Source organism: Lonchura striata, chromosome 5 (assembly GCF_050655825.1).
Source record: "Lonchura striata isolate lonStrDom1 chromosome 5, ASM5065582v1, whole genome shotgun sequence".
Classification (NCBI taxonomy): Eukaryota; Metazoa; Chordata; class Aves; order Passeriformes; family Estrildidae; genus Lonchura; species Lonchura striata.
This window is the reverse complement of record NC_140707.1, coordinates 27,627,033-27,641,996: the sequence shown is the minus strand read 5'-3', so window position 1 is coordinate 27,641,996 and position 14,964 is coordinate 27,627,033. Positions and strand designations below refer to the sequence as shown.

Genomic DNA, 14,964 nt, shown 5'->3' with positions numbered 1-14,964 from the left:
AGTTTACTAAGAGCACTAATCACTGCATTCAAGAGGAAACAGACCCAGTTTAAAATATGTAACCTCATTACCAGATGACTGAAGGAACACAGTGAAAGTGAGAAAAGAAGTGCCTTTTGTAAATTGGTCACAGGTTCAGGTTTTTTGAAGAAAGATGATATGTACACCTTAAAAAAGAGATGCAACCAAATTGTTCCTGTAACAACAGAAGCAATAATACATCTAGCCTAGTCCAAGTCAGTCTTGTTGAGATAAAACTGTATCATGTTTCTAGCAATTTCTTCCTTAGAAATCAAAAGCATTACAGCTAGATTATCTCTTGGAAAGCTCCAAGTGCTGCCACATGCTTTGTCACTACAGCACTCTCTATCTCCCTGCTTGGCAGCCTCACCGTGCATTATCACTCTCTTACCCAGCTGCCATAGGCTCAGTTGTTTGGTGGGGAGTTACTGTTCTTGCTGAACCACTTAGTCTGCAAGCATACAAAGAGCATCCATAGCATCAAAGGGCCTGCAGGAACTGACTCTTTTTTTTTAATCCACAACTTCAATTAGATTTATCAACCTACACACTAAAAATTCCAAAGATCCCTTCAATGAACCACAGGAGAGACCTGTCTGGCCATGGAAACATCTTCTCCATCATTAATAATTAAAAGAGCAGAACTTCATAAAGGTAAGGCTGGACTCAAGCTGCCCAGCTATATTGAAAACTACATGCAAACGGTATAATTACAGGAGTGTTCCAGGCAAAGTGTAAGAACTGGGCAGAAAGCTCAGAACCATGAGAAGTTCATGCCTGTTTCATCTTACAATAATAAAATGAGACAAGTTTATTCATCTCCATTTTTCACAGAAATTACAACCCACAGAGACTGAGGACAGGGAACAAAATGCATCAATTTGCCATAATAATGCACTCTGACAGCAACACACATACCGTGACCTTTAATCCATGTAGGCCTCTTCTGCACATTTAAAAGGGAAGTTAGAAACATGGACTGCAATGACAGATTACATGAGCCTCATTGACAAGTCTGTGTGTTGCATTATTTTCATGTATTTAAGAACCAAAGACATCAATCAATTCTGTTGTCACGATCCTGACTGAGATTTCATGCAAAGTGCAGTTATGCTTATGGTAACCACAACTCTCAACTATAATAAAGGAGGAAATTCCAGCAAAGGAGGTGATTAGGCAGTTAAAAAAAATTAATCCTTATTTGTAATACTGTGACAAAACTTGACCACTACAATTTACAATAGCCACTCAGAGCAAACTTCCTAAATAAAAATATCTGGACAAGAAAAACTCATTTCATTGGAAACTAATATCCATGCAACATACAGAAATTATAATAAAAGTAATGGAAAGTATTTCTGAATTTATTGATATATGAATATACAGAAAGAAAACATTTTTTCTCCTTAATTAGCATGCTCCCTCTATGTGACCTTTGAGATGTTTTTTAGGAAGTCTGAGAAGAGCAGCATATTCTGGAATGTTGTCCTTGCCCAATGCTAGAGGAGATTTAGAACACAGGCAGCTGAACAGGCAGGCTAGTCCATGGTTTGTTCTTTCACATCTACATAGGTAAAATAACTGAAGGCAGCTGAAGATCTGACAACATGCTCAATTTCCTCTTAAAGAACAGGAAATCCATGTTTTGGTTCTCTTGAGTAAAACTGTTCAGAAAGACATAAACACACACACAAAAAGGTAAACATGTGGCCTGCAATGATATGAAAAATTTAATACTCCGCCTTTTTATGCTCTTGGAAAAATCAGGTATTCTTCTGAATGTACATTTATTTATTTATTGCATTATTTACAGCATTGCATGTAGGGAAGCAGCTGGACTCTGGAAATTGACCTTCTCTCTGCTTCTTTTCATCCTAATGTTACATAATGGACCAGCTTTTATAGTGTGACTGCCACCCTTGTTTTCAGCGTCCTCTTTACAGGGTTCTCTGGTTTTTCTACAGTAACTTAAACCACAAGATCAGTATCTCATCATAAAATCTTTTGTGTCTAGCTGACTGGCAATGTCAGCATTATATCCTTAACAGAAATTACTTAATCCATCTTATTCTGCATTGAAAGTAGAGGACTCCTCAATTATCTGCAAATATGTGACTTTAAACATACCATAGTTATCAAAGGCAAGCACACACCCTTTGGGTTGCTGGGAAACAGGACTTTTCTAGTTTGCCTGGTTTAATACAGGATATACACACCTGCAGTGCAGCACAATGACAGGAAAATCAAGCTGATTTTCCCAAAGTATTATTTTCTCTGATGAAAAATTCCCAGATGCACCAAGCTATTTTCACCTATGGTTCCTTCCACCACCCATGACTATAGTATATTTGATTCTGTAAGTTATTTAACTTGAGTGGTCATTATGACCATTCAGAGAAAGCGAAAACAAAACACAAAAAAAGTTGCACTAAAAAAAACCCAAAAAACAACAAAACAAAAAACCAAATACCCAAAACCACTATCAGCCACCAAGATTGAGCTAATTAAATCTGGCATGTGTTTCTCTTTCTGAAAAACTCTTTCACTGAGCAGCTGACCAGCACAGTAATACTTCTCTCATCCACAGATTCAAAAAAAGCACCTTCCAAAATGTGCACTTGCCAAAGCACTTCTCCTGCTACATAAGATACAAAATCATACCCCCACAAAGGCAGAAGAGAAATAGGCCTCCCTTCTCCTTACACTTTAAATAAATGTCTCATATATTGGCCTCAAAATCACCCTTCAACCCTACAGTAAAGTTCACCAAGGTCCCAGACCTTAATAAAAGAAACCATACAAGCAAACTTACAACTTGAAAAATAAACTAACATTGTACATGGAATAAACAGAAAAAACACTCACTAAAGCCACTGTAAATATAATACAAATCAATATATTGAACAGATCAACATGATTAACATTTTAATAGTCATCACCAAAAAGATAAGTAAAATACAGTCAGTAACATTTCATCAATTTGCTTTATAAATCTATAGAGCAGGAGTCAAATCTAGAAATTAGGTAAAAGTAGTCTGGATGTTTCAGAAAGGAATTTAAGAAACTATCTTCCCTCCAGCACACCAAATATATCCTGAGCTTTTTCCAAATAAAATTAATCATCTCCCCATTTAGAAGGTCTCCCTTTCTCACTTAGAGTCCTGTAAGAAGGGTATCACAATATTAAAGGTCTGCCATCACACTTTTTTCCTCACAGCTTACACAGATCCTTTACTTACATGCTAAGTAATTCGTTTACTGTGGAAATTTTTCCCAAAGGGGTGAATTGTATTTTAAGAACATAGTCTAGCATCAACTTATTTTGTGGGAAAGCAATTGACTTGAAGTAAAATACAAACAGCATACTCAGTGATTACTGCTGCTGTTCTGACTTCCAGGTTAATAAGAATTTAACCACTGTGCATGCGGCACAAAGAGGAGGTGCATTAGTTCACATCTCAGGAGACTTGGCCCAGCCTAAAGTAACTTTTATCAGTTGTGCAACACAGCTGTAATTCAGACAGCCCCTTCACACAGCCACAAAAACTAATGCAGGAAGTCCTCCACTTCCTCTCATTATCATTACACTTCCAGAATTATACTTGCAATAGAAGCAGCAGCATCCTTCCTATGAGCGTGCATCTTCTTGATTTGTTTGAGGCTGCACAATGTTCCTTTGGAAATGTGTTACTTAGAGACCCAAAGCACAACACTCTCCATCTTCTCTAAGTGTGCCTGGGACACACGGTATTCACCTCCCAAGGTCATTATGAGGAATACCATTTATAACTTGCTAAGCTTAAGAAGCTACACAGTTCTGCATAGCTGTCAGTTTAGGGCAGCTGCTTAAACCCAGGGCAGCAGTGAGGGCAGAGCTTCCTCTTCTTAAAGGTCCTGGTTCTCTCACAGAAATCTCACAGCATAATGAGAAACACCTCAGGTGTACATCAGGTGGCATTCTTTCTTGACAGCAAAAAAGAGGCTTTAAATTAAAAAACTGAAGGGCAATTCATCTATGGGTCAGGAAAAGATGAATATGTATTTCAGATCCTTAATATTAGTGGTGGCCTTCCTCCTAAAGAAACTCCTTAGCTGGAAATCACTTTAGATAATGAAACCTATCGTATTATTTCCTTCGCAGCGACTGCAAAAACTGTTTGTAAAGATGCAGCAGAGGGAAATCACCCTTGAAAACGCTCAGTCATGAATAATACATTTAAAACATGTATTACCCAACAGGCAAATGCATTACAGATTTAAAAGCCAATAAGTGAAATTGGAAGGGTTTTTTGAAATGAAAATCAGGGCACTGTTTTCTTCTAAGGACTAAACACAAGTGACAAACTAATTTTAAATATGAACTTAGGTGTTACAGACCTCTTCACAGACAAGTATGTCCCAGACCTCTGTAGAAAAATTTTTGGTGAAAAATGTGTTCATAGTTCTCATGTTACTACTGTAAAGAAACAATAAGAAACTCAAAGCCTGAGCAACAACGTAGATGGAAATCTAAGCTGAAGCCACAGGACCCAAGAGTGTCACATTTCCTTCCCTCTGACTCAGGCCTGGATATTCTAGGCAAAATAAACCCATGCAGGATGATCAAGCATGCCTCTCTGACAAACCTGCTGCATCACTGCTGTTTCCAGAGGCTTCCTTGCAAACGTGATGTAAGGAGGAGATCTATCTACCCTAAAAAGTAAAGTACTCAAAACACTGTTTAGAGCTCTCTACTGTAAATGCTGCCAGAACTCATATTGTGATGCTAGATGTATCTTAAATTCCTGGTAGTGTTTCACAGATAACTTATAAACAGAATACAACAGTAGCTCTATTTCCAACTCTTGCTTACCTTTTCAAAATGTATAAACAAGCCAATCTAAACTGAAATAATTGTGTTTCAAAACATCGTCCTCACATGGGCTTCCACAAGTGTTATTTCTTATTATCCAGTTAGTCAAAACATAATCCTTTTTGACAGCGTGGCTTAGTAAAAAGATTATTTTTTTTCCTATTTCAGGGAAAATACTCCATTTACAAAGTATAATTTTTCAGAAATCCACATAAAAATATCTGAATGGTACAGAAATTTCAGGTTTGTTCCTTCAAATGGTTTGCTTACCTTTTTTTAATGGTTTGTTAATTTCCCCTTTTAGCTGGAACCAAGAATGCTTAAATTCTTCACTAATATGCACAATACTCATTCTGCAGATTAGGCTATTACCCAAGTAAAATTTTCCCTGTAGACTGAAGAGTATGAAATGTACACAGAATATCCATTTTTAAACATTTTCTATGTGATTTACAAGGCTCTTTCTAGCAGCTGAAAACTTTTAAGTTATTTTTCTGACACCTGCTGTTTCTTCAGGCCTACGGCAGTGCTGCTGCAGCAGTGGATGTAGGTTATCAGCCATTCCTGAGGTGCTGTGCTAGAAGTCACTGCAGAACCTACACCCACAAAGTTTCTCCAAAATCAACAAGTGAGAGCAAAGCTCACAGAGATAACTATATCCATACTGCTCAGTGGAAAACAAACTGCAATCTATGTACCCCAGTCTTACACTAGGGAGAGAAGTCACGCTGATATTCAACCACAACCTGGAGTTATTGGTGGCAAGCCATTCCCTATATTCAAGGTGTGCTGCATTTTCTGGTACCAGGGTCTGTGTGTATAAAAAAAGTCGTCCCGAGGAAAGAACTAAAGAAAATAAATTCATTTGTACTGTAGCCTATCTCCACATTTATCATATTTACCAATGCTTTAGTCCCATCAACAGCTTAACAAGATATAGACGAAGTATCTCAAGGATATGTGAGTCTTTAAAATATCAGCAGTTGTCAATAACCTGCCTGAAAGTTACCATTTTAGAAATAGGAAGTGAAAGACAAAAGGGAGCTGGAGAGATGTGTCTGAAGTCACCGGCATGCTAACGGCCAAAGTCAAAATAAAAATGCAGCTCTGTTGGAATCCTAAAGATGCTCTCTGTAGAGACAGCAAGAAAGTCTAAAATCCAGTTAGTTACATCAAGAGCAGTTCCACTCATTAAGCAAATAATTTAATTCCATGTTCATCAGCATTTCTTAGTAAATTCTCCTAGCAAATCTATATAACAATATGGACACAACAGAATTCTCTCTCTTGCCCCCTCTGGAAATACAGGAAGACTTAACTGCGAAGAGCAAGCTTAGAGGTATTTTATCATCCTCACCAGAAATGGTTCTTCAAGGACTCAGGGTGGAGAGCAGATAACTTTTCACAGTCTTGTCTCTGTGATAGGCCTACAGCACATGTTCATCAACCAAATCCAGACTTTGGAAAGCTTTGGTGGAATAGGTGCACAGATGTTCCTCCAAGCAACTAGGGCAAGAAATAGCCTGATTCATCATCAACAAGAACTCTAAGCTAAAGAGAGCCTAAAATTCATTAGCACACCAGTATCACAGCACTACCAGTATAAACCCTGCTGAAGGACACTGGCTAATGAAGAAACAACATTTCTCAACACAATTCAGAGTGTTATTTCAGGTTTCTCTCTTGAACTTGACCAAGTAGGCCAAAGGATGCTGAGAACAATGGAAAAAGCTACATGGCTTGTTAAAACAAGGATTGTTGTCCTTTTTAACTGGCTAATGTAATCCTTTCCCTCCAATTTTAGTTAGCAAGAAGGTGATATTTAAATAAGCAGTTCCAGGCAGTACATTTCTCTTAGAATTACCATCCAGTATTGATTTGTTTTTGGTAATTGCCTTTGGACAATCTAGAACAACAGACATCATGAAATATACACTGATAAAAAAAATGAAGAGTTTTTCAGACAGCCACATACATACTTATCTGGTACTGCAAGTAATTTGTCCTCTTGTTTGTATCCGAAAGCAATGTTAAGCTGAAGGAAAAACATTTCAGAGTAAATGAGAGGCCTAGCATAATCATAGCCATTAGCATGAAACCTGCACCATTAAACCATGTTTATGGGGAAGTGAAAAAACTGTCCAACAGTTTTGTGAAGGTTTGTAAAACATTATCAGTAGGAATTTAAGAGCTGCAGGTTTGCATTACAAGCAGTGGAAAAACAATGCACCAAATCTTACATTATACTGTGATTTTGAAGCTTTTTCATTTTCAGTGTGAAAATAATGCAGAAGTAACTACCATGTACTCACCTGCACAGAAAAATGCTCTGGCGCAACAAAAAGTTTTTGAAGAAGTCCATGTTGTGAATCTGAAACTTGGCTCAAACTCTGGTAGGGCAACAAAAGACACTCATCCAACAGCTGCTGGCTGTTTTCATCCCGAGGAAATACCTCCAGTTTGCAGTTGTGTTCTTTCGCAGCTGCACAATCCCCCTGAATCCATACAGCAGGCTACAGCACAAACATGCAAGGCCACAAATATTAGAGTTTCACCTCTCCCTCTGCACTCCTGCACACTGGGGGCTACCCTGCTTCACAAAGCTTTGGATGGCTCTTGAGATAGCACTGTCTTTAAACACCCATTGGCCTCAAGTGCGGCAATCTGGTTTAGGCTTTGTTATTCTAATATATGGATTTGTATAGCATTCCTGAAATATTTTACTGGAAATTGACTACTTGGACTTAAGTTTTCTAAACAGCACTGTCCTCCCAGTCATTAAATACCTGGAATATGGTGGAAGCCATGCTCCAGCTTTTATATTTCCATCACTTGTGAGGAGCGATTTCTTATCAACCATCAGGAAGCACTGAATTTCCAGCCTGCATTCCACAGTGTAAAGACTGCATTGTAGAATTAGGTGAAGTAGTTTTCCATGTTTTTCCTAAAATTATTTCATCTCACAAATATGAACTATTATATCTCCAGATTTGAAAACAACATGTGACTCTAATCACAGATTTTCCCTACTAGAAAGCTACAAAGCACCATTATCACATCCTTCAATTAAGGACAGGGTGTTCTACTTCCCTAACAGTGTCAGATTCTGCCTGATAAATAACTACAAAGCATCATTACTGCATCCTTTAGTTAAGGTTACAGGGGTTTGCTTCCTTAATAGTGACTAACCAAACAGTACGTAAGCTACAGGAAAAGAGCACCATTCTCCTCTCCTGCTACCTAAGATTTGATTAATGGTAAGAAGATGTTATTGTAATCAGCACTACAGACAGCAAACTGCAAGACAAGCTCAGATGAGTGTCTGGTCCATTTCTTCTTAGTCAGTCTTAATACATAAAATACTCATACCCTTCTGCAAGAATGCAACCTTCTGCAAGAGTGCTACAAGGCTTATTCACCTTAATTTTATCAGGAGGCAATACTGACCACCACAGCTCTACATATATATATATATATATTAAAACCAGCAGTCCCAAATGCTCCTAAGCAATAGCATTGGTATTGGCAATACCAGAAGCATTGTGCCACCATCCTTGAAATCAGAAAGCTAATATTTTATTGACAACCAGAAGATGAGACTACAGGAAAAATTACTCTCTTCAGGTGATACCTGTGCTCTGTTCAGATGGGATACTGAGCTTTTCTCAGTGGCAGGATACCTGAAAAAAATAAGATATTATCCTTAAAATTAAGATCCCGCTAATGTTTATCTGATGGAAGAATTCAACTTCTCCTTAGGAAAATGGTTGTGTAGTTTTTGGAAGTACATATAAACAGTTCCAATTGACGATGCACTGCTTTTTAAAGTTAGCTTCAGTTCCAATTAAATCACAAGTGGCATGGCTGAGAGCAGAGTTTTTCTGCTCTGCTGGGTGGCCGGGGTCCAGGCCATCTGCGTGGAATGCAAGGCAGGACATTCCACCCTTCCGCCAGCATGTCCAGCGGTGCCAGCCGCTCCTGCAACCCGCCAAGGGGACAGGGAGGGATCTTCTTTTGTTTTCCTTATTTGTTTATTTGCTTTACTCTGGCAGCAGGCAAAGGGCTCCTCTCTTGCCAAGTTCATTACTATTGTAAAGCTTTCCCAATTACACTGAGTAAAGCACTACAGTGAGGAGGGGAAAAAAAAAAAACATTTTAAAGTTTACAATTAAACTACATAACTTTTTAAGGCTTGACTTCAGGAAACAGGTGGGAGCTGGATTTAGCTTCTCTCTCCCAAGTGCTCAAATCCACACACATCACTCATTCAAATATTTCTAATTTTTCAATATATTTTTTTGTTAAATTAAAGAAGCACGTGAGTTTTATTAGCCTCTTGATGTACTGGTCTTCTACAGCCCCCTTCCAAACAACTTCCAAAACATCCAGGTTTTATCCTTATATCTGGGACTACTCAGCCATAGGTGATATAATAACTACTATTTCCCAAAATTACGATCACTTTGTTATTATTAACATGAAAAGACATGCCTGTATCATTTTGGCCCCCATTAACTTTCTCCCTCATCCCACAAAATTCTTGTCCCCCACACACTGAGTACAGACACAAACGGTTGGTGGAGCATCTCAGAGTCTCCTAAAGATAGCAGACTCATCAAGCAGCAATATTCCACTAGTGAAAACAGATTCAGGAGAATCATATTGTTTTTCTCAGCGGCACCACAGCCTAAATCAGCTTTTTTTGTTTGACTTATTCTGAGGAAGTGAAAGGTGCTACTTAAATCTTAGAAGATTACGAACTCCAGTTTTATCACTCTGAACATCAAGTTGACTGCCCCAGCCATATAGAGTATATGCACAGAGTAAGTTCTTTCTCATGTACAACTCAGTTGTTCTGTGTCTACTCTGCAGTTCAAACATTACATGTTTACCTTTGAAGAGATTTTATTTACTGACTTGTCTCTTATGTCTAATTTTCAGTGCCAAAATTTATCTATCAATCATTCTCCACTTCTCAGATCAGTCAGTACTATATATCAGCCAGGTCTAAGCTGCAAGGGAACCTTCCTCTCCAAGAAAGAGGAATCCATTCCCATGTAGTAACTAGTTCTCCAAGCACAGCAAGACACAGTGAACAACTGCACTCTGACATGCAGGAGCAAGTCTTTTTCTTGTCCCTTCCAAGAAAAAGATAATGAAACAAAATACAGCACTTTTTTGAAAGGCATTATTTGCAAGTCCTTTCTGCATAGCTGAAGAGCAAAGTATTTACTTCATATATTAAAAATAGGTAGAAGACCTGAACACAGCAATAACTATTTTATACTACAAGAGTGCTAAACATTCCACAAAACCCGTCTGTTTCTCCAAATACATGAAGTTCCAGCAGCCAAGAATTAAATCCAGAAGCCTTCCATTAATCTATCACTGTGAAAATAATTCACAGTTACACTTTAATACAAAAGGAAGCAGTAAGACCAGCAAATCCTTACTGTCAAGCTTAATCGATACCTGCTTAGGAAAAAGGATGAGAGAAGCAGGAGAATAGGAATAGAATTAAAAGCAAACACATGTCCACCACTTCCTGAAGTTCAACAAAAGGCACCAAAACTAACCAGGCTGCTGCAGTGCCCAGCTCATACCTGCCACGAAGCCCCTGCCCACAAAACATGCCAGACATGAGCATTCCAAAGATTGAACATTAGCCTTTTGTGAGATGTCCCTACATTTCTTAGCAGGAAAGGAAGAAGAAAATGGACTGCTGTCTAAATCTGTTTACCTAAAATAATCCATCCCTACTCCAACACTCCCTCCCCACCTGGAGGGATTTAAGAAGCATGCACTGCCATGATCTGACAAGATCCAATAAACCAGACAGCCTCCCTCTCGCTCGCACAAGGACACAGCTGCTCTGATGCCTCATCTAGGCCTTGTGTGTCCAAATGTCGCCTGTACAGCCCAGCAAGATCTTTATTTCAGTAGCAAGAGTTACACATTCCTCTAATCAAGGCTGCAGTTAGACCCACAGGCAGATAACCAAATCCTGAAGGCTCCTTCTCACACAAAAAGATCAGTAGAGCTTGTGCATTGTCTCTTTCCAGCTCCTCTCTCTTACAGTAGCTCTGCTAAAACTTGATACTTCCCAAGCAAAACTGTCACCAGCTAATCTCTAAAAGCCACCAGCACTCTTCCCCTCCCCACAAATGGATCCATCCACAGATCAAAACCAGCTGCTCCTGATAAACATACATGGCTGCATTTCACAATACACTGGAGACCTTTAAAGCACTGTGCCTGAGCACAGCATGCTTGGTCCTGTAACAAGTGTATTAAGACACTACCCCTTGCATCCTGGAGCACAATTATTATTGGGAAAATGTGCACAAAATCAGAAATTTTAAGCATGAACTGAGTCACAAGGAATGTTCTCTGAACAGCAGCTAGGTAAATTCAGGGTGAACAGAATTAGTCATCTTCAGTGAGTCACACAAAACAGAACAATTTGCAAAGAAAGCAAATTAAGAACATTCTGTTATAACTGATTTTAGTAAAGAACTTGATATAATTTCATAGTATGTGCATATATATTATAAGTTCTAAGCTAGATTTTTACATACCAAAACATCTGGCTGAGCATGTAGCAATAGACAGTATGTGATGCACATCCTACTTCCTAACTTCCCTCTGGTGCCCTGGCCAGCATGAGTTTGCCATCTGTGACACTAAGAGAGGGAGCACATTTATCATTATTCTCCTATAATCACATATTCAATAAATAGGATTTCAGACCTAACAGCTGCCCCCAGCAATGGGCCAAGTCAGTCCTTTACCAAAAGATTACATGCAACTATCCACAAAGGGAATCCACCTCCATCCCCAGGATACGCAGCAACCCAGAGTACCAAGTGTTATTTCAGGGGAAAAAAAAAAAAGGCAAAAGATATGCATAACTTAGAGTTGAGTTTTTTGCTGTTACCATAGAGGGTGACAGAACACAAAAGAAATTATGCAGAATTACTCCAATTTGCATTCACTTTATTGTGGCAAAGCAACTTGTGTATAAAAGAGTATTTTCTGCTAATACACTGTTCTACAAACTATTCTTCAAATAATGATAATCAAGTTAGAAAGGCTAAGCCTCAGTCAGAAACTACATCTATGGAAAGTGTGCTAGAGCATCTGTTGAAGCATATGAACCACATTAGCATGCCCCACCACCCTATAAAATCACACACATATATACAAACCATCACCACATACCCTCATGAAATCTACAGCAATTAAACAGTATAACCAGCAAGCTGACATGCAACTTGTTTCTGCAACTGCCCTGGCACCTCCAATCTTCTGCTTACCAGCTTTCTCATCCTGACTGATTACACTTTGATACCAGATTTGAAGTTACTTTTCTCCCACCAAACAGAAGCATGTTCTGTCAGTGACATTTCTGGCTCCACAGTTATAGCAAATGTGAAGAACAACTTCACAGACATTGGAACAATTATTTCACAAAGGATATATTACTTTACTGAAAATGGATTCTTTTAACCTGTTTCATAGAAAAAAAGGTTTCATCTTGTCTAGCACTTAACAAGTTTCCATAGCACCTAATGACACAGTTCCACTAATACATCAAGCCAGGAAACTGTCACTACCACCATTACAATTGATCGCAGTCCCCCCCTCTATCACTCCAATTTCACTCTGTGCCTCTCCCATGCAGAGGTACTGTGCAGCTGTACAGTGAATTGGATCAGGAATTGATCCCAACTAAAATAAAATGCTGTTTTCTTTCCATTAGTTTTAAGCTGCATCACTGGTAGCAGGATCCAATTCCCAAGCACTCAAGCCCTTCAGCTGGCAAAGAGAGGAATAAGCAGCTCCAACAGTGAGGAGGGCACTTCTCTCAGCAGTCTCAAAGTGCTCAGGGAACTACAGCATAAATTGCAGTGTCTTTGTGTGATAGCAAGAATTTTGTTATAGGATACTGTGGTGCTTTTTATAAAGACCTGCTCCTTCTTGTAAAACTATACCTAAAGTTCAGTTCCACAGAAAATCTTCAAGGTTGCCTTTACAGATTTTTCACTTGTTACTTCAGCTTCAGTTGTTTCAGTTGCTCTCTTCTGGAGTCAAACTAAAGCATATGTATTAGAAAATTATGTAATGTGTAGTGAACAGAAGATACCAAATGAGATATTTATGGCAAATCTGAAAAATTTAGGAAGTTCAACAGCTCTTTTCACCTCTCTTCTCACCTTTTCCAGAAGAGAAGATTTTAAAAACAGGGGAAGGATCACAGTAGAAACGATTGGGCACAACTCCTGGTGTAACCATAGCTCCTGAGCTGAGGATCTTCCAGCCCATGGCTTTGACTCTGGCAGGCATTTACACTGGATGGCCCATTATTGCAACTGACACAACAAATATATGCTTCTTTTGTCTGGAGAGGAAAATTCTCCTTCTCATCCCAGTGATCCACCCCATTCCCCAATTCTCAATATTATAAAAGCAATTCAATGTTTTTATATTTTCAACTCCATGTTGCAAAGTCCACATTTACCTCCTCCAGTCTCAGTCATGAAGAGTAGCAATACATTTGTTAGATGGTGCTTTTTCTGCCCAGCTGCATGGATACCAAGAGAGGGAAAAGCCATGTACACAAGACGGATTTTTATTAATGTTGATTTTATGCTATAATTTTATACTTTTCATACTTGTGTGCTAATGTTTTGTTCAAAATAAATCTCAATGATACAAAATGATGAGCTAAACCTAGCATTTAATTTTCCAAATAGTACTTGCACATTCTGCATTTTGATACATATGCTAATACCTACTAATTAGAATCATAACAAAGACTTTCAAGATAGGAATTAGGGAGAGGAACTTTCCAAACCAAAATTGATTAGTTATATGACAAAACAAACATTAGAACCACTTCTTCTGTATAATGATGCAAAATACTCTCACAATAGGAGAATTGGAGAAGAATTCTAATAGGAAAAAAATTTTAAAACCTGCTATTTAATTTAAAACATGCTATAAATTTGCCTTTTCATTATGTTCAGCCTCAAACACTGCTCAAATAAAAAAATATCATCTATATTTTGTCATAGCTAAAAAAAAAAAAAAACAAAAACAAGAGGTAGCACAGTTTCTGTGTGATATAGTACAATGTCTAGGTATGGTATTAGAAATGAGTGACAAACACCATGCAAGGACTCACTGATAAAACCAATACTGCAGTATTATGGTTAAATTCTCTATAGCAAAAATTTGTCTTATTGTTTTAGAGTACTTAAAGGACCAAGGAAGCTTCTACACTCATGTGCTTTTTTACAAAATGAAGGCATATTTTACTTTTTATCAGCACTGCAACTACATTAGCTTAAAAGGTTGATTCACAGAAGCCTACAAAAGATGAAGCAATACAATTTCATTGTATGGGAAGATCCTAATCAGTACGTATTAGCAAATTTAATACCAAAGACCACTGAGACAGGCCTAGAGGTTAAAATCCATTATCTTTCTAGTAATACTCCTTTGATACATTCTAAAAGCTCCTGCCTTTGTAATAAAAATAAAATTCTGTCAATCATTCTCCTTTTAGATTAAATTCATAAGCAAAATTATGCTCACTAGAAATATATTCATATATGTTGAAATCCTGAGAAGTATTTCAGCTTGGCAGGAAAACAGTGTCACACTATTAGAATTGCAAATTATATCACCTTTTAGCAAGTGACCAGCAACAGGCCACTCAGAAGCACTTGGCAAAGGAAGAAGGCTTGTTTTCACAGTAGTTAACGCTTACTTTGTGGCTAATCCATCTCAACTTTGCAGGCTTGCTTACCTCAGCAATCTGCACCTTTGAAAAAAGTAATGGGAGAAGTGAAAAAAGTAATGGGAGAAGTTTATATTCCTGTTCAGACTGTTGCTTTCAGTGTATGAGTGAGTTCATCTGCGGGTACACTGCTCCACAATGACAGCGTGAGTATTCAAACTGCTACCAGACTGACTACCTTTTTCTTACCATGACCCCCCAACAAACTCAAATCCTGAACTGGAATTTAGACTACTTAGATATCTGTAGTATACAAAATGCTACTCAGAAAAACAAGTCCACCCCA

The 14,964-nt window shown here is 38.2% G+C and overlaps 1 protein-coding gene across 2 annotated transcripts in view; it reads right to left on the bottom strand.

The window, feature by feature from the left end:
• Positions 1–14,964, bottom strand: part of MOB2 (MOB kinase activator 2) — a 109,617-nt gene that overhangs the window by 77,641 nt on the left and 17,012 nt on the right. Inside the window, exon 1 of one of the 2 annotated variants that reach the window (XM_085580160.1) lies at positions 7,186–7,386. The exons of the other annotated variant lie outside the window; for it this stretch is intronic. Within the exon in view, the coding sequence (XP_085436286.1) occupies positions 7,186–7,235 (50 nt within the window). The 5' untranslated portion in view covers positions 7,236–7,386. Of the gene's footprint in view, positions 1–7,185; positions 7,387–14,964 lie in introns of those variants that run through there. 2 annotated transcript variants of the gene reach the window in all.